This window comes from Antechinus flavipes, chromosome 1 (assembly GCF_016432865.1).
Source record: "Antechinus flavipes isolate AdamAnt ecotype Samford, QLD, Australia chromosome 1, AdamAnt_v2, whole genome shotgun sequence".
Classification (NCBI taxonomy): domain Eukaryota; kingdom Metazoa; phylum Chordata; class Mammalia; order Dasyuromorphia; family Dasyuridae; genus Antechinus; species Antechinus flavipes.
The window spans coordinates 186795938-186816716 of NC_067398.1; the positions used below are offsets into that span (position 1 = coordinate 186795938).

At 34.4% G+C, this 20779-nt stretch overlaps 1 protein-coding gene across 1 annotated transcript in view; it reads left to right on the top strand.

Annotated features, from left to right (window-relative positions):
• The window catches only part of CAST (calpastatin), a 137945-nt gene that overhangs the window by 18643 nt on the left and 98523 nt on the right, over window positions 1-20779 (top strand). The window contains exon 3 of the mRNA XM_051994099.1: window positions 16922-16990. Coding sequence (XP_051850059.1) covers window positions 16922-16990 — 69 coding nt within the window. The remainder of the gene's footprint in view (window positions 1-16921; window positions 16991-20779) is intronic.

Sequence of the window (20779 nt, forward strand, 5' to 3'; positions counted from 1 at the left end):
AATCCTCAAACAACTAAGTCATAGAGCTGCTCTAAAAACATTTTAGAAGTAGAATTCATTGTGAAATTCTGTCAATAATGAAGGATTTTTGATGTACAAAATTCAAAGTAAATATTGGATCATTCCTATTTTTTCTCTTCCTGTCATGAATTCTTCAAAATCAATTTTTGTCATATTTCATCCCAAACTTCCTTCCTTGGTTTTTATTTTAAAGGAGGAATTGACTTTTAATCATGGAATAAGACCAGCTTTAAACACTTTGGTGACTAACTCTGGATTAATAGAAGCTTTGCCATAATGGAAGAAATTAAGACTTTAAAAAAAAAAGGTATCTACTAATTTGAAATGCTCTTTGGTCTTACAGCTAAATACTTCTAATTTAGGGAATTATATTAACTAAAAATAAATGGAGGGGGCAGCTAGATGATGCTGTGGATAGAGCACCAGCCCTGAAGTCAGAAGGACCGGAGTTAAAATCTGATTTCAGACAATTAACACTTCCTAGCTGTGTGATCCTGGGCAAGTCACTTAACCCCAAATGCCTCAGCAAAAATAAAATAAAATAAATTAAAATAAATGTAAGTCTGCAGGGTAGTATCTCTCAAATAAGTCCAGTTCTCTTCTCTGACACTTCCACCACTCTGATGCTAGCCTTCATCTCCTGAAACCGGTAATCTTTGTCTCAAGTCTGTCTCCACTCCAGTTCATCTTTCATATAACTATCAAAGTGATGTACTAAAAGCACAAATTTGACCATGTCACTCCCCTATTCAGGAAACTCTTAATGGTTCCTCTTGCCTCCAGGATAAAATAAAAATTCTCTGTTAGACTTTTGAACTATTTCACAATCCCTTCCCATCTGTCCAGTCTTCTTATACTTTACTCAACCCCACATTCTCTGCAATTCAGTGACACTGACCTTGTAGCTTTTTCTTGCACAATACACTCCATCTTCCAACTCTAGGTATTTTATTTTATCTTATTTTTAAATAAGATTTTATTTTTCCCATAATAACATGTAAAAACATTTTTTTTTAAAGTTTTGAGTTCCAAATTCTATCCCTTCCACCATTCCTTCCTCCTGCAAAAAATAAGCAATCTATGCAGGCTATACAGGTGCAGTCATTCACATAAAACATAACACAATCAGTTGTAAATCATGACATCACCTTTGCAATATTATGGTCCTCTTCGAGAATGAAGGACAAAAAACAATCAACAGTCTGTGAGAATTAGTAGCTGCTCACTGAGGACCCAAGTGGTCAATTGAAGTTGGGCAATATAACTCTCCTTCCTTTCCTCTCTCCCTCCTTCTTTCTTTTTTTCTTTTCCTTTCTCCCTCCCTCCCCCTTCTTTCCTTACCTCCCTCCATTTTTCCTTCCTTCCTTTCTCTCTTCATTCCTTCTTTCCTTTCTTCTTTCCTTCCTTTCTTCCTTTCTCTCTTCTTTTCTTCCCTCCCTTTTTCATTCCTTCCTTCCTTAATCACTGAATGGGTATGGCCTCGGTCAAACTGAGATTTGTTAAAGACCTTATCCAGAGCCATTTCTAGTCATTTTGATCTGTATCTTACCACTAGATCCAAATGGCCCTGGAGGAGAATATGAGGCAGGTGACCTTGCACAGCACTCCCTTACTTAAATCCAATTCAATTGCAAGTCAGGACATCACTTCCCTGATGTCATGGTCCTCCTCAAGAACAAATCCTTTCCACTTTCCTTCTTTTCTTCCTTCCTTTCTTCTTCTCTTCCTTCCATTGTCCCTTCCTCTTTCTTTTTCTCCTTCCCTCCTTTCCTTCCTTCCTCCTCCTCTGTTCACATAGTGAATCATACATACCCTTCCATACATTTTGATCATTGGAGCTTCACAAAATAGCTTGAGGTTTATGGCTAGACTATTTTTTTAAGGACCATGTTTTAAACCTAAAGCACTCTGGCTCTCATGGATTGGCCAACAATAAGTCCCAGCCCAAGCCTCATTTAATCATTGTTTGGACTCTGATGGTTTAGAGTGAGAGTAAATAGCACTTGCTTCTGTTTTAGTCAGAAATCCCTAGGCTCTTCCCCTACCAGATTGAGATATGGGTATACATGTGCATACACATATATCTATTTTTATATAATTTTTGACTAGGTAAAAGAGGCCATTCTCTGCCTCATTTCTTATCTACCCTTAATCACTAAATGGGCATTGCCTCAGTCAAACTGAGACCTGGGAAAGACCTTAGCTTAAAAAGTGGAACCAAAGGGTTCCACTGCATTAGGATCATTTCTGGTTGACCTGATCTGTATCTTGCCACTAGACCCAAATGGCTGCAGAGGAGAGAGTGAGGTTGGTGACTTTTCACTGCCCTATCTCATTTAATCCAGTTCACTTGAAAGTCATGGTATCACTTGCCTGGTGTCATGGTGCTCTTCAAAAACAAAGTACAAACAATAAATAATTTCCATATTAGTCATTTTGTGAAAAAAAAAAAAAAAACGGGGTCCACAAAAAAAAAAAAAAGAAAGTGAAAAATAGTATATTTCAATATGTATTCTTTCTCTGGAGGCAGATAGCATTTTTCATCATGAGTCCTTTGAAATTGTATGGGATCATTATAATGCTAAGAATAGCTAACTCATTCATATTAATCATCATACAATATTATTGCTACTTTGTACAATATTCTCCTGGTTCTATTCATTTCAGACTGCATCAGTTCATATAAGTGTTTCCAGGATTTTATAAAATCATCGTGATAGTCACTTTTTATAGCACACCAATATTTCATTACAATCATATACCACATCTTATTCAGCCATTCTATAATTTCCAGTTCTTAGCCAACAAAAAAAGAACTAGTATAAATATTTTTGTGCAAATAGGTTCTTTCCCCTTTTAAAAATTCTTTGAGATATAGATCTAGTAGTAATATTGTGGATCAAAAGATAAGCACAGGTTTTTTATTTGTTTTTTGTGAGTCACTTGGAGTTAAGTGACTTGCTGAGAGTCACACAGCTAGTAAGTGTTAAGTCTCTGAGGGCAGATTTGAACTCAGTTACTCCTGATTTCAGGACCTGTGTTCTGTCCACCACTTTGTCTAGCTGCTACAGATAGGCAGTTTTATAGCCCTTTGGGCATAGTTACAAATTGATATCCAGAATGGTTGGCTCCAAATCTAGGTATTTTCAATAGCTGTCCCTCATTCTTGAAATGCTCTCACTTCTCCTCTCCACCTTCTGGCTTCCCTGGCTTTGTTGGTTTCAACTAAAACCTCATCTTCAAGAAACTTTAATTTTGGTCTTCTAATTCCAGTTTATCTTGTTTATATCTTGTAGTTGTTTGAAGACGCTCCCCTTCTCTATAGGGTTTTTGAGAGCAGGGATTTTTTTTTAATCATAGTACCTAGAATATAATTTTTTATCATAGTACCTACAGTATAATAAACCCTAATTAAATGCTTGCTGTTGCTGCTGCAATTTTCCATTGTTTAAATCCAGTCATCCTTAAATGTTCTCTAGATGACTTTTTAAACCAGTTTTTTTTTTTTAACATTGCTTCTTATGTTGTATAAGCTTTATAAACTCATAATCTTAAAGTGTTACAAACAAGTTTGCAAAGGGTTACTTTTGTCTACTATATCTATTTCACAAATACTTTTCTCCTTTTCTTTTTTCTTTTATCTAATCTGTTTTTTTTTTTAATCAGTGTAAGATGTTCCCTTTGAAGAACTTTCTCCTTTGATGCCGATCAGCTTTTTCTCTGCAATTTATAGATTTTGAGATTTGTCTGAGACACTCAGATTAAGCAACTAACCAGGAGTCAAAGATCCAGTTATGTCAGAAGCTGGATTTGAAATTTGTTGAGTACAGGTCTAAGTTTTTATCCAATAATGCAATGCCGTCTCAACTTGGCAAGTTGACTTTTTGCTGGATAAGACAACTTTTAGGTCATTTTTGGTCATCTTCATGTGGCAATTGATATACATTGTTTAAATTTCTATATGAAACTTTTATAGAAAATGTAGGTGTCTTTTCTTCAATCCATTTCCCATTTTTAGCATCAATAATTGGTTCAAATAGGCAAGATTAGAGTGTTTTAATCACATGACACCATATCTTTGATTTATTTTGTTTTTTTCCTTTATTTTTCTGTTTCTATTATTGTTGACCTATGCTTCTTCTGATATGTGTGTGAGAGAGACTGCTCTGAGGACACCTCTCATTTCACTCTCTTTTTAGGGTTCTTCCCATGTTTGTTTTAATTAGTAATAGTTCCACTTCTATAAGCACCCTCAGGATTAAGATTACATTCCAAATAATACAAATGTATCAGCTCTTACTGTATACAAATAATAATTCCATTCATTAGTCAATATTTAGTAAGCACCTACTACTATGTACTAGACACTGTAGTCTAATGCACTAGATAAAAAAAAAAAAAAAAAAAAAAACAAAGAGTCATGACTGACTCTTCATAACCCCATTTGGGGGTTTTCTGGTAAAGATACCAAAATAGTTTTCCATCTCCATGTCCAGTTCCTTTTACAGATAAAGAAATTTAGTCAGATAGTATTAAGACTTGACCAGGTCACAGTAGTAGCGTCTGAGGCCAAATTTGAACTCAGGAAGATGCCTTCCCACCTCCAAGCCCAGCTCTGTATGCGCTTTGACATTTATTTATCCTTCCCTCTAAGAAAGTATTCAAGATTACAAGTGTGAAAACTCTATGTCCTTAATAAGTCTTCAGCCTCTCTTTGGTTACTAACTCCAAAAGTGTAATCAGCAATTTCATTTTTTTAGCTATCCTTTGCTTGACTCACTTTTTGTGTTGAAATCACCAGGTATCAGCACATAACTTGATATAGATTGTAAGGCCTGTCAAATCTTAACAGATGTTGGCTCATAAATTTCATACATATGTTTCTTGTTTTTAAGCTAGATTTTTTTATAGGCATCTCATGCTACAGAATAATTCATTATCCCTTCTTCAAAACATTTCTTTGACAAGTTTTCCAGTTTCTGTCGGACACTACCATCCTAACAGTCTTGTAGGTTTATAACATCAGTATTATTTACTCCTTATTTATACTCAACCCTGATATCCAGTTAGTTTAATTGTTATTCAATTAATCTACTATTCAATTATAGCATTTTGTTACTATTTCCACACCTCTTATCTCCATCTCCTTTTCTCCATTCACACAGTCAGCACTAGTTCAGACTCATTTGCTCTCCTCTGGAATAACCTTCCAAGTGGTCTCTCTGCCTCAAGTCTTTGCCTGTTTATATCTATCCTCCATATTACTGCTGAATAATTTTCCCCAAAACACAAATCTGACCATATCACTCCCCTATTTAAATTCTTTATAATCACTCCAACATTTTTATATATTACATCCTGCCATACATGAAATGTTCCAGTCAGACTAGTCTACTGACTATTTCTCACACGATACTCCATCTCTATCCTTTTGAATAAGCTCAAATACTTTATTCTACCTGAAATTTTTTCAGCTACTTTTTTATCTGAATTTTCAGATAAGATAAAATCATATCCACCATTCCTTTAACTTTTCTTGAAAAATCTGTCCTAAATCTTTCCTGTTCACTGCAACTTTCTTTTATTTTCTGGTTTCATTTCAACTAAGAATGTCAAGACTGAGACAATTCAATTTTACTAGTGGGTGTGTCCACTTATTGTAATTTAACAAATGACTCACATTGTAGTACCAACCATGAAGTTTTAATATTTGTAGATAACCTGAAAACTAAGAATGTCAAGACTGAGACAATTCAGTTTTACTAGTGGGTGTGTCCACTTATTGTAATTTAACAAATGACTCACATTGTAGTACCAACGATGAAGTTTTAATATTTGTAGATAACCTGAAAACTGTGTAGTTCTCATACACTTCTGCCACCATCACTGTCAAACTAGAAGAGAGTGCACAAGAATGAGGCCTATTTTGTGTTTCTTGCTCACAAAAATTAATTGTGAGGTTATACATATTCATTTATTTTTGCATATTTCCATATGAATAATTTTGAGGGAGAAAAATCACAACAAAAGGGAAAAGCCATGAGAGAAAAAAAACAGAAGAAAAAAATAGAAAATAATATGTTTTGATTTCCATTTAATCTCCATAGTTCCCTCTCTGGATGTGGAATGCATTTTTTATTCAAAATTTATTGTTATTGCCTTCGAACATTGATCACCTTGGACCACTGAGTCATGCTGAGAAGAGCTAAGGCTATCATAGTTGATAATCACACAGTCTTGCTGTTGCTGTGTACAATGTTTTCCTGATTCTACTTGCTTCACCCAGCATCATTTCATGTAAATCTTTCCAGAATTTTCTAAAATCAGTCTGCTGATCATTTCAAATAGAATAATAATATTCCATTATTTTCATATACCATAACTTTTCCAGCCATTCCCCAATTAATGGGTATCTATCCATTTTCTAATTCTTTGCCACCACAAAAAGAGCTGCTACAAATATTTTTGCACATGTGGGTCCTTTTCCCTTTTTTATGATCTCTTTGAGATACAGACCCAGTAAAGACATTGCTGGATCAAAGCACAGTTTTATTGCTCTTTGAGCATAATTCCAAATTGCTCTCTAGAATGGTTGGATCAGTTCACAATTCCACCAACAATACATTAGTGTCCCAGTTTTCCCATATCCCCTCCAACATTTATCTTTTTCTTTTCCTTTCACCTTAGCCAGACTGAGATGTGTAAATGGTACCTCAGAGTTGCATATCTGTAATCAATAATGATTTAGAACTTTTTAATATGATTATAGATGGCTTTAATTTCTTTAGTTGAAAATTGTCTATTCACATCCTTTAACTATTTATCAACTAAGGAATGCCTTCTATTCTTATAAATTTGACTCCATTCGCTATATATTTTAAAAATTAGGCCTTTATCAGAACATTTGATAAAAAAATGTTTCCCAGCTTTCTGCTTCCCTTCTAATCTTGTCTATACTGCTTTTGTTCATGCAAAACCTCTTTAATTCAGTATAATCAAAATTACCCATTTTGCATTTCATAATGTTCTTTAATTTTTATTTGAACATAAATTCCTTCCTTCTCCAAATATCTGAGAGGTAAATTATCTCTCAGATTTGTTTATTGTACCATCTTTTATGTATAAATCATGTACCCATTTTGACCTTATCTTGGTCTGGGGTCTGAGATGTTGTTCTCTATCTAGTTTCTGATATTCTGTTGTCCAGAGTTTATAGCTATTTTTGTCAAATAATGAGTTCTTATCCCAGAAGCTTCAGTCTTTGGGTAGATTCATATAGGAACAAACAATAAATTACTATAGTCATTATTGCGCCTTGTGTATCTAACCTATTGCACTGATCCACCATTTATTTCTTATCCAGGACCAGATGGTTGTATAGACTAGTGCTTTATAGTACAGTTTTGGATCTGATACTGCTAGGCTACTTTCCTGTGCATTTTTTTTTTCATGAATTCCTTTGATATTTTTGACTTTTTGTTCTTCCAGATGAATTTTATTATCATTTTTTCTAGTTCTAAAAAAATAATTTTTTGGCAATTTGATTGGTATGGCACTAAATAAGTAAACTAATTTAGTTAGAATTGTCATTTTTATTATATTTTATATTTTATTTATTTATTATTGTCATGTTCCATTATTATTATTATTGGTTATATTTTATTATTACCCCTGAGTAACTGATATTTTTCCAGTTGTTTAGATCTGACTTTATTTGTGTGAAAAATGTTTTATAATTGTGTTCACATAGAACCTGGGTTTATCTTGACAGGTAGACTCCTAAATATTTTATTTTGTCTACAGTTATTTTAAATAGAATTTCTCTTTCTAATTATGGCAATCATTTTCCTGATATTGAATCAGGCCTGCACTCCTAGTATAAATTCCACTTGGTTATAGTGTATTATCCTGCTGATGTCTTTTTTAATGTTCTGTTTTAAAATTTTACATTAATATTCATTGAGGAGATTGCTCTGTAATTTTCTTTCTCTGTTTTGGCTCTTCCTGGTTTAGGTAATTCCACTAGTATTGGAATTAATTGTTCTTTAAATGTTTGGTAGAATTCACTTGTAAATCCAACTGGCCCTAGAGATTTTTTCTTTTTCTAAACTATTTAAATAATTTATTTCCTCCTTTGTTAATATGGGATATCTATGTTTTTGTAAGTATTTATGCATTTCATTTATATTATCAAATTTGTAGTTGGGCAAAATAGCTCCTAATAATTGCATTAATTTCTTCTTCATTGGTGGTAAGTTCACCCTTTTTATTTTTGATGCTGATAGTTAATAGATAAATTAATTTGATTAGAAAAAGAAAAGAAAAAAATCTATTTTGTTGATTTTTTTCACAAATCCAATTCTTAGTTTTATTTATTAGTTCAATAGTTTTTTAACTTTCAATTATATTTTTTCCTCTTATTTCAGAATTTCTAATTTGTCATTTAATTGTTCTTTTTCTAGCTTTTTTAGTTGCATTCCCAATTCACTGACCTTCTCTTTCTCTATTTCATTTATGTAAGCATTTAGAGCTATAAAATTTTCTCTAAGATCAGCTTTGGCTACATCTCATAAGTTTTAATATGTTGTCTCATTATTGTCATTCTCTTGGATGCAGTTATTGATTCTTTTTCTATGATTTGTTGTTTGACCCACTCATCCTTTAGGATTAGATTATTTAATTTCCAATTAGTTTGTAGTCTGTCTTTCTTTGGCCCTTTATTTAGTGTACTTTTTATTGCATCATGATCTGAAAAGGATGCATTTACTATTTCTGCCTTTTTGCATTTGGTTGTAAGATTGTTATGCTCTAATACTTAGTCAATTTCTGTGTAGGTGTCATGTACCACTAAGAAAAAGGTATATTCTTTTCTAATACTTAGTCAATTTCTGTGTAGGTGTCATGTACCACTAAGAAAAAAGTATATTCTTTTCTATCCCCATTCAATTTTCTCCAAAGGTCTATTATATCTAAGTTTTTGAAGTTTCTACTAACCCCACTAATTTCTTTCTTGTTCATTCTGTGGTTAGATTTATCTAATTCTGAGAGAAGGAAGTTAAAGTCCCCACTAATATTGTTTTGCTTTCATTTTCTTTCTGTAACTGAGTTAACTTCTCTAAGTATTCGGATGCTATTCTACTTGATACATATGTGTGAAGTATTGATATTAATTCATTGTTTATGATACCTTTTAATAAGATGCCCCTTCCTTATCTCTTTTAATGAGATCTGTTTTTGTTTTTGCTTTGACTGAGATTATAATTACTCCTTTTTTTTTTGATTCAGTTGAAACACAATCCATTCTACTCCAGCCTTTTATTCTTACTCTGTGTATCTCTGTGTTTCAGATGTGTTTCTTGTAAACATATTGTAGGATTATGGTTTTTAATCCACTCTGTTATATGCATCTGTTTTATGGGAGAATTCATCCCTTTCACAGTTATGATTACTAGCTGTTTATTTCCATCATCTTATTTTCTCCCCTTTATGTACTTTTGCACCTTGTCCCTCCTTATCACTGTTATGTTTCTGACCTACATCTCCCTAAATCTGAAAAAAAATTCTTTCTTTCTTCAATCCAGTCCCTTTTTTTCTTTTCCCTTTCTTTTCTTACCTCCCTATAGGGTAAGATAAATTTCTATTTATCTTACTGAATGTGTAAATTATGCCCTCTTTGAGCCAAAATTAATGAGATTAAACTTCAAACAATGTTCATACCTCTTCTTTCTTTTCCTCTACTCTAATAGGGTCTTTTGTGCCTCTTCATGTGATCTGATTTATCCCATTTTACCTCTCCTTTCCTCTTCTCTCAGTACAGTCCTTTTTTCATCCCTTAATATCGTTTTTCAAAAATATCATCATATCAAAGTCAACTTATACCCACACGCTTTGTCTGGGTATACCCCTTCTAATGGCCCTAATAAAAAATATAGTTCTCAAGAGTTATCAGTATCATCTCCCTATGTAAAAATATAAACAGTTTAACTTTTAAGTAACATTTTTTTTCTTTCACATTTACATTTTTATGCTTCTCTTGAGTATTGTATTTGTACATAAAATTTTCTGTTTAGTTCTGGTCTTTTCAATAGAAATGGTTGGAACCCTCTACTTCATTGAAAGTCTCTCTTCTCCCCTGAAATATGATGCTCATTCTCTCTGGGTAGTTAATTCTTGGTTGTAATATAAGGTCTTTTCCTCTCCAATATGAAATATGGTATTCCAAGCCTTTCTTTATCGTAGAAACTGACAAAATCCTAGTAACTCCTAACTGTAGCTTCTCGATATTTAAATTTTTTCTGCTAGCTTGTAATAGTTTTTCCTTGACTTTATAGTTCTGGAGCTTTGCGACAATATTTTTTGGAGAGTTCCTTGTGGGATCTCTTTTAAGAAGTGATCAGTGGATTCTTTCAGTGACTGTTTTGCCTTTTGGTTCTTGTATATCAGGACAGTTTGTTTTTGTTTTTGTTTTTTTGATGATTTCTTGAAGAAGGCTATCTAGGCTCTTTTTTGGTTGTGGCTTTTAGGTAATCCAGTAATTTTTAAATTGTCTCTCCTGGATCTATCTTCCAGGTAAATTGTGTTTTTCCAGTGTGATATTTTACATTTTCTTCTATTTTTTTCTTCTTTTTAATTTGTTTGAGTGATAACAATAATGATAATGTCACACAGAGTCATTAGCTTCCATTTGCCCAGTCCTTGTTTTAATATGTGATTTTTCTTCAGTTAGCTTTTCTGTCTCCTTTTCCATTTGATTAATTCTATTTTTCAAAGTGTTGTTTTCTGTAGTAATTTTTTACAGTACAATTGATCAAATGCAAAAAAAAAAAATCCACTGAAGAAAATACTTTTTTTTTTGCATTTGACCAATTGCAGTTTTTTTAAGGAACTAATTTCTTCAGTGATTTTTCTTTGCATGTATGTTTTAAGGAATTGTTTTCTTCAGTCAATTTTTTGCCCTTCCTATTCCAAGCTGTTGACTCTTTCTTGGGTACTTCTCATTTCTTTTCCCAATTTTTTCTAACTCTCTCTTTTGACTTTAAAATTTTTATGAGCTCTTACAAGAAGGCTCTTTGTGCTTGAGACCAATTCACATCCCTCTTTGAGGTTTTGCATGGCTTTCTGTCCTTTTCTCAGTCACTTCCCTGTCATCATAGTAATTTTCTATGGTCAAGGTTCTTTTTTGTTTCTTGCTCATTCTTTCTTTTTTTTCTATTTCATGACTTTTAAGTTGAGCTCTGTGCCTGGAGTGCAGGGGGCACTGTCCCAAACTTTCTGTGTAGTTTTGAGTACAGCTTTGTCTTTGGTGCCTGCTGTGAGCAGGAGATAGCCTGATCTAGTCCTGCTTATTGTTGCCTGGTTTCCCGGGCTGGCAATTTGCCTTCTGCACTGGGAGTAGAGGTTAACCCCCTGGTCTGCTCTGCTGCTGAGCTGGGATTGAGGGTCTCAATTGCTGATCCACTATGATTAAGACCTAGGCTTTCCTCTGAGCCAAGCTGAACATCTTTTTCACCCCAGTGAGACTGATTTCTTAAAGTCTTTCCAATCTATCTTAAGCTAGAAAACTGTCTCATTCTGTTTCTCCATAGGCTCTGCAGTTCCAGACTCTATTTAGAGGCTTAGTTTTCATGTGAAACTTCAGGAGCTTCTTGGCTTCCCTCTGCCATCTTGGCTCCATGCCCCATGCTCCTCCCCAAATTTCTTGTACTTTGTTTATTTCATGGGGTATATGATCAGAGAATTCTATCCCCAAGTGGCCAGCCTACTAACAATAAGCTGCTGTCTCCTTAAATTGGGCTAGTTGGCAGGTTTTGTTAGTAGGCTAATTGTTGAAGCCTTTTCAAAATTGTCAAACTTTTCCTTATACTATTATAATCTACAGTGGTACATCATTCACTTCAGTGCCTTCTTGAGGCCTCAGAATAAAAATTTCTGAAGAATTTTACATATTAAATTTGAATTTGAAGCAGTACTCTAACCACTATATTACATAGATTGTTAAGGCAAGTTACTAGCTACATAAGGGATGCACCAGCCAAATGATTAGACCAGAGGAAAAAGCAGGCAGAAGTTGTATCAGCCTCTTTCTTGAAGATATAATTTTTTACTTTTTTGCATCTTGGCCAGCTAGTTGATAATGGTTAGGCCCTACAGACTTCCAGATGTAAGGCTTTTGGAAACACAATTAACCTAGAGCTAAGCTGTTAAGAACAACAAGAAGGGATCACCTAAGTAGAGAAGGCAGCATAAATGCTAGGCTCAACCAGTTAAGATGACCCTATCTTGCAGATGCATCTGTCTTGCAGAGCTTGGGGCTCTGGATGGACAAATGAGCATAATTAAGGATTGATGATTAGCATACATACTATACAGACAAGAAAGGATGGAGTAGTCATGAAATTCTAGTAATCCACAGAATAGCAAGAATGTGGAGAGATAGTTAGGAAGTAGGAACATTACTAAGGAAGCTTCTCTTGAGACCAAAGAGAAAACTGGAGGCAAGAGGTGGATAGGACTAAGTTCACAGATAGAGACAAGCAAGCCCATCTGACCGGAGTAAAGGAGTGAGAAGGGTCAGCCTATTTCCCACAGTTTGCTTGATTATTATAAATCAAGGTAATATTAAAAAATCTACTGAATAATGGCTTTCTATGATAAGAATTATATATCAATGTGTCAAATATTATAATATTTCTCAAAATTAATAGATCATAATTTCAAACATTTTAACTTAAATCTCTTTTTACTTGTAGTTGTCATAGGGTCATATTTCTCATATTTAAACTAAATTCAATCTGTGTACTAATTCAATAAATATTTATTAAATGCCTACAATGTACAGAATACTGTATTAGGCATTAGGGAAGATAAAAAATTTAGATAAGACTTAGTCTCCATTCTCATGAAGCTTATAGTCCAAGAAGGCAATATGACATAAACCCAGCTGATATAATATAAATGAAAAGTGAATGAGAAGTACAAAACAAAATCATTTCTGAGAAAGGAAAAGTTAATATCAACTTGGGAGACCAAGGAAGAAGATTTATGGAGGCTGTGGCATGTTAAGTCAAATTTTAAAGGGTGGAATACTGTTTCAGCTGGAAGTAGGAGTGAGAAAGGCTATCCTAGGTGCAAAGAACAACAGGAGAAAAGGTGTTGAAATGAGTATGTTCCAGAGATGGGAAGATCAATTTGATGGGAGCATAGAATACATGGTACATATAAGATAAGGCTCGAAAGGAGGCTGGGGAAAGATTGTGAAATACCTTGAATGACAAAGTCAAGGGTTTGAATTTTACTTGGTGGATAGTACCTACCAAGGGAGCAACTGAAGATTGTTGAATACAGGAATGACATGACCGGATCTGTGCACAAGGAAGATTGATTTGGCATCCAAATGGAAGATATATTGGAGAAAGGAAACAGTGGAGATAAGGGGACTTATTGGTCCCACTACAGCATTCTAGGAAAATAGTAATATGGGCTTGTACACTATGATAATGACTGAAAAAATAAATAAGAGAACACAGATAGAAGAGAGAGACTAGAATTGGCATCATCAGGACTTAGCAAATTGTAGATATAAGAAATTAGAGGTAAGAAAGAGTCTAAGATATTCAAAAATGGGTGTCCTTATTTAAAGGAGCAAATTCCAAGGTTTTGAGAGATGATTAGGCATTTCTACCTTTTCCCCATTTTTTTTGCAAACAGTTCACTAAATTGTTAGTAATGTAATACATCTTGGACATGTACTGTTTAACCAACTCACAAGCTCCAGATCTCCTAGCTTGTTCTTACTAGGTCTTCCAGGTTCAAGATGATGCTATCAGTGGTCTTCTTCTCTTCTGAGAAACTATTTCAGAAATCCACTGAAATGTTGATCTACTGGATTCTTAAAATTTTCAAACTCATGAGATTAACATCATGGTTGGGAATGTCTAGTTATCAGGATTGCTGGTCGTTGACCTGACTCAAGGAGGAAAACAGAAAGCAAAATAAATATATGTTCTCAATTCTATGCACTTTTTTCTGTTATGATGTAGGGAGGGGAAAGAAATCCTTCCCTATCTCCTAATGGAAGTCCAAGACAGAGAAAGTATTTTATATATCCCCAAAGAAATTCCTCTTATATTCCTAAATTCTCCTAAATTCCTTTTATAATCCACAGAGTCAGAAGCTCTTCCTGACTCAGTTACCTTTGCTGCAACCTGTCAGTCATAGGAAGCAATAAGAAGTTGCTGTGTCATTTTTCCAGGGCATGTGCCTTTTAGCAAGGATACATGCCCCATAGGAAGGAAGCAGAACACATAGCTAGTTCCATAGGAAGTTTTTCAATACAGTAAATCAAAGAATTCCCCAATTTCCCTAAGGAAATAGATCCAGAATTGAACAATATGAGGAGGGTAACTAGATTGCCTTCAGGAAATAATGAAGTTACTTTAAAAGCCCAAGCTTATATCTGAATCAAAAGACCAGATTTTTTTTTCATAATTAATAAAGGATCATAGTTGAGAACAACTATCTACCTTTTCCCAACCTGCAAGGTTGGGAATTGTAGAGGCCATCTAGGGTATAAGTAGTTGGTTAAAGTATGTCCTCATAAACTTATATGATCTAGAAAGAGAAAAAGATTAATATCTGGATATATGCTTATGTCAAGATAATTAAGAGAAGTTCTCAAGCTCTTGGAGTAGATTACCTGTGGCTAACTTATGGGAAACCATAGACAAGAACCAAACAGGATGCTGTCAATGATTTTCAATCTGCATCTTTGAAAAGAGTGCCATTTTTGAGATAATAGATGCATCTGAGTATTGCAGTAGTTTGTGTAGTTCCCCAAAACTTCCACAGTGACTTGCACAAAGTAGTCTTAACAATATTTGCTGACTGTGTAGATAAATGAATGAATCATTCAGAGTTGCCTACCTAACATCAGCTGTTGTTGTCAAACTAGTGATTTTACTGATCTAAGGAACTTTCACTGAGAAAATTCCCTTTACCAATGTAAATCAGCAGTTACTCTGTAACATATAGTTTTACAAAGTTATTTAGAGGCCCTGAAAATTGATTTACCTCATATCACACAGCCAGTATTCATCAGAAATGGGATCTGAATAAAAATTTTCCTGACTCCACTAAGCCACAATCCTACTCTATATCAGCTAGGTAAAGCATTGGACTTAGAATCAGAAAGATGTGTTCAAATCCTTCTTCAGACTTCCTACTAGCTAGATTCTGGACAAATCATTTACCCTCTCTCAGAATCAGTTTCCTTATTTATAAAATGGATATAATAATAGCACCTACCTCATAAGAATGTTGTAACTCATCAAATGAGTTACCATATGTGAAGTACTTTGCAAATCCACTGTATTTAAATGCTAGATTGTAGTAGTAGTAGTAGTAGTAGTAGTAGTAGTAGTAGTAGTAGTAGTAGAAGAAAAAGAAGAAGAAGAAGAAGAAGAAGAAGAAGAAGAAGAATTTTATCAGAATTTAAACTATTAGTCTGCCAGCATTCAAACTTACAACAAATGAAAATATCATAGTATCAGAGATTTAGAGTTGGGAGAAAACTTAGAAATGTTGTAACTTATCAAATGAGTTGCCATATGTAAAATACTTTGCAAATCTTAAAACATTATATAAGTGCTAACTAATAGTAGTAGTATTTTATCAGGATTTAAACTATTAGTCTGCCAGCATTCAAACTTACAGCAAATGAACTGTATCATAGTATCAAACATTTAGAGTTGGGAGAGACTTTAGAAATAATTTTGCACACATACACACATGTACCTTCATTTTACAAATGAGGAAACTACAGCAAACAGGGGAAAGTGATTTGCCCAGGATCCCACAGTTGGTGTCTAAAACCAGCTTTGAAGTCTTTGAACTGAAGATGAATCTCCCTCACTCCAGGCCTGACACTTTATCCATTGCTCCACCTACATGCTCTTATATTTAGCTAGAACTAAGTGACCAAGACTGCTTATCAGAGGTGCTGTAGAGGGAATTCCTGCATCAGGTAGGAAGTTGGGCTAGATGACATCTATGAACCTTTATAATTTTATGATTCTTTGAAAAAAGAAGACATCAGTTCAAATTGCTGTTCAGTGTATTCCTCTCTCAAAAGAAAGAAAAATCGTCTAAATTCTAAGAGAACAGGCATGATCAGTGTTAGTTAAATACTTAATGTTCATTATTTCAACCACATTGGATTTCTATCATGTCTGTGATACAAAAGAACCATATTTTTATGGGCCATGTGTACAATAAGAAGCACATCAAGGCTCCTTTTATGATGGTGTATAGAGTACATTGATAATCATTTTATTGGTAGGTGTTAGAGCATGATTTGATTATTGTATGTTGTTATAGCATTATCACTGTCACATCATTGCTTTTGTCTATTTTTGGTCATATTTGTTGTCTACTTGAAGACAAAGTGCTTACTCTGAGGAACACAACCCCAAAACAGAGCGTTTTTTCTAAGTAAAAATTCACTTCTTTTAGAATGTGAATTGCATTGAGGGGCCAAAAGTGGTGATGACATTGAGGTACCTTTTCACAGCTCTAAACGATCACTAAAAAAGACGGACAGAATTTGAACCCCTTTTATGTTTTAATATTTACATTGAAAAAGATATGAAAAGTTTGATGTTTGCAAATATGTTAGGGCTTATTCCTATCCCTTTTTTAAAATTTGTATGATTTTCAGGCAAAGCATGAAAACTTTGATTTTCAAGTAAAGTATGATATTTGTCAGTCTGATATGCTAGTGACAAAAAATATATATCTTTTTTTTCCCTTGAGAATAAGTTTGCATTGAAATGAAAAATTTGGCTTGACTTCTTTGTTGTTATATTTCCATTCACTAATGTTGCAATTTTGTTTGTATTTTAAGGGAAAAAGAGCAAGTCACAGTAGCAATGACCCCTCAAGGATAACTGCAAATAGAACAACATCTAGTACGGTAAGTACCATCTATTGTGTCATTGTGTGATGGAGAATATTAAATATGAGATCATATATCTGTGATGGGGTAGAGGTTAAAAAAAGTGCAAAAATCATTCTTCATATTCATTTGTCTACCTATTTATTATGCGATGATATGCTGATGTTAGTATGTGGAATCAGAACAGAAATTGAATTAGCTTTTTTTTTCATGAAGTGCTTACATCTTAAGATATGGGTAGATTATTAATGCTTTTCAGCTTTGAGATCAATAGGTGGTTTCAAATGGATAACTAAGTGGCGTGGATAGAGTACTAAGCATGAAGTAAATGGCTGTTTCTACTTCTCATATAGAATCAGATTTTGGGCTTAATCTTAGAGAGAAGAATCAATTAGGGTTAAGAGTCAGGAAGGCCTCAGTTCAAAGCTAGCCTCAGAGACTTACTAGTTCTATGACCCTGAAAAAATAATTTAATCTCTGTTTGCCTCAGTTTCCGTCTCTGTAAAATAGGGATAAAAATGGTGATTAAAAAGACCCATCTCAGACATGGCTCTTTTTAACAATGAGGTTATTCAGTCCAATTCCAATAGATGTGATGGAGAGAGCCATCTGCATCCAGAAAAAGAATTGTAGGGACTGAATGTGGATCACAGCATAGTATTTTCATTTTGTTGCTGGTTGCTTGCATTTTGTTTTCCTTCTCATTTTTTTTTTCCCTTTTGATTTGATTTTTCTTGTGTAGCATGATAATTGTGGAAATACGTATAGAAGATTTGTAAATGTTTAACATATATTGGATTACTTGCTGTCTAAGGGAGGGAGAAAAAATAGAACACAAAATTTTGTAAGAATGAATGTTGAAAACTATCTATGCATATATTTTGAAAATAAAAAATTATTATTAAAAAAAGCACCCATCTTCCAGGCTTTTTATAAGGATCAAACGAGATAATACTTGTAATGCACTTGTTAGCACAGTGACTGGCACGTGGTAAACAATTAATAAACATTTCTTTCCTTCCCTTCCCCTCCCAACCCCCCAAAATTTATGAGTTACTCTTTCTAGTAACTTCCTAGTACCTGCCTTGCCCTTTTTCAATTGAACATAGGATTTTATTCCCTTATAATGGTTTGAGTTTTCCTCCTGTTGGCATAAAATAAGAAGGAATACTTCACCAAGAATTCTCTTCTAATATGGGAAAATAGAAGACGCTTGCCTTTTGTTTTAAAACATTATGAAACAAAGTATAAGATTTTAATTAACCATTAATTATTATAGGAGTACTATAAAGACAGTGTCATTTGGAATGTAGAATATAAAAAATTACCCTATGAAGATCCTTAAAATAAAGAAAACTTTTGAAACACAATTGGTTTTCATTGGAATATTAATTATGAAACCAAGAAATTAATTGTATAAACAAGATACAAGAGATGATTAGTCCACAAAAAATTTTTAAATACAAATTCTAAGTCAGTCACTGTGCCAGGCACTGGGGAGATAAGTAAAAAGAATGAAACAAACCATAGAAACTTCTATACTAATGGTATAGTTTGGGAGATAAAGCACTGACAGTTGGAGTATTTGGGAAAACTTCATGCAAAAGTTAGTGTCCAAGCTGTGAGTTAAAGGAAGAGATGGATTTTATGAGGCAGAAATAAAGAAGGGAACACATTCCAGGTGTGTGGAGAGAGTGTACCATGCATAAGAAACCTACAGAAGGCTTTGGACATAAGCAGATCTAGATTTAAATTATGTCTCTGACATTTGCAGACTATGTGACACTGGATAAGTCACATAAACTTTCAGTTTAGACAGTTGTCTAAGATGATCCATTTCAGTACACATGCCCATCTGCTTTGCTGAAAAGACATTACTTATTGGAACTTCCTTATATGAGTAAAACTTAAAAAAGAAAAAAATTAAGAAAGATAAATTAAATCACATTAAAGTATATCTCCCTTTTAACCTTAAGATTTCCCAGTGTATGTAAACCTATCTGAATGCCAACCCTATTTTGGGAAAGCTCTTATACAGTCTTTCAATAGAAAAAAATAATTTTAAAATGAGTTTACTATGTTTCAATAATCTTTTCATGTTCATCAATTTAAAAAATAATTTAATTAGTCATCAATTCTCAGTTGTTTTCTAAGAAAGGATGATGAAGTCTAAAAGGTTAAATAGATTAGTCAAATTAGTAAGTGTAAATTCCAGGATTTGAACCCAGAAATCTAAGAAATGATAGTTTTACTATAACCTAACCTCATCATAATGATAATAATAATTATAGAATTTGTAGTGCTTTAAGATTTGCACAATGCTTTACATATATTATCTCAATTGATCATCACAAGAACCATATGAAAATTAGGTGCTAGGTGCTCCAAATTATCTCCATTTTACGAGGAAATTGAGTCACAGGACCTGGGTTCAAATTCCAGCTTTGCCTTTTCTCCTTTGCCTTTGAGATCTTAATTTCACTGACTCTCAGTTTCTTTCTCTGTGAAATACAGGGTTGGAATAGATAGCCTAAAAGAGCCTTCCAGATCCCTAGTCCCTACAATGCTACCATGTATGACTACAAATATTACTCTTCACTCTCTAGTCCCCTCCCTTTCTTTGCCTCCAGCATAAGATTTGCTAGATACTGAATTAGAGAGCCAGACTATCTTTTGAAGAAAAAAAAATTCCCAGGTGACTAATTGTTCATCATTATTTATGAATGAGTTTGTTAATACCTATCCCCACCATAGGTATAAAATCATGGAGGAAGGGAATAGAGTGGGTGTGGGATAAAGGCAGAGTAATCTTTAATGGAGCCTAGGGAAATTGGGCTATATGGCTCTTTTCTGCCCACTGATCCCACCCCACCCCATCCCTCCAAAAAATGATGTAGCAAAAGCATAACCTGCACCCAGTGGGATTTGTTTCCCACCTTTGAGAACCTTCTGGGCTCACTTGTGGTTTATTGTATATAATCTGAGCTGCTTTGGGTCCCTCATTGTCCAATCCCAAACCTCAGGGCATCTCTGAGTGTCCTAATTTTGATCTAAGCAATCACATTGGGTGAATTATGTGGTATGTTTTCACAGTTTAAAATTCTGAATTGAGTGTATATATAGCAACTCTTCTGACAAATCAGTCCCATCAGTCCAAGCACTGCTCTTCCCTGAAGGAAGCTGGTGTGTGAGACTCTGTGGTGAAAGGAGGTGGGGCCACTTGGGCAGGAGGGCGGAACCCACATACGTAGGTACCCTCGGGACCAGCTGTGTCCTATCCCAGCGAGAACTACTGGGCAGTGATTCTGTCAAAAACGGAACCACAACTAGGCTCCTCTTAAAACAACAAAAAAAAATAACAAATGAAAACGTTTGGAAAATAAGGATCTCTGAAGTACAGGGAGCTGAAATTCAGAGTGGCTCAGGCTTCCTGCATAAAGTGAGTACTGCTTGGGGACTGCTCCCCTTCTCCAGTCTGGCTTCTCTGTATTACAGAGTCACTTCCTTGGCAGCCTTGCCCCTTCGCCTCTGTCTTTCCCCTTTGCCTCTGCCTTTTTCCTTCACCTGCTGCCTTTGAGTATGACTTTTTATTGAGCGAAAGAATTGTGACCCTAGGGATGATTTTGAAGTTTAAATAGGGTCTCTTCCCTCCTTTCCCCTCCCCTCCCCTCCTCCCTCTAGCTAGCTTTTCAGTTGGGAATGCAGGTGGTGGTAGGGACAGAATGGGTAGGATTACTCCCCACTCAGGGCATCTGGATGACCTAAGCAGAATGCTGAAAGAAACATAGAAAGTAGATCTTTTTTTTT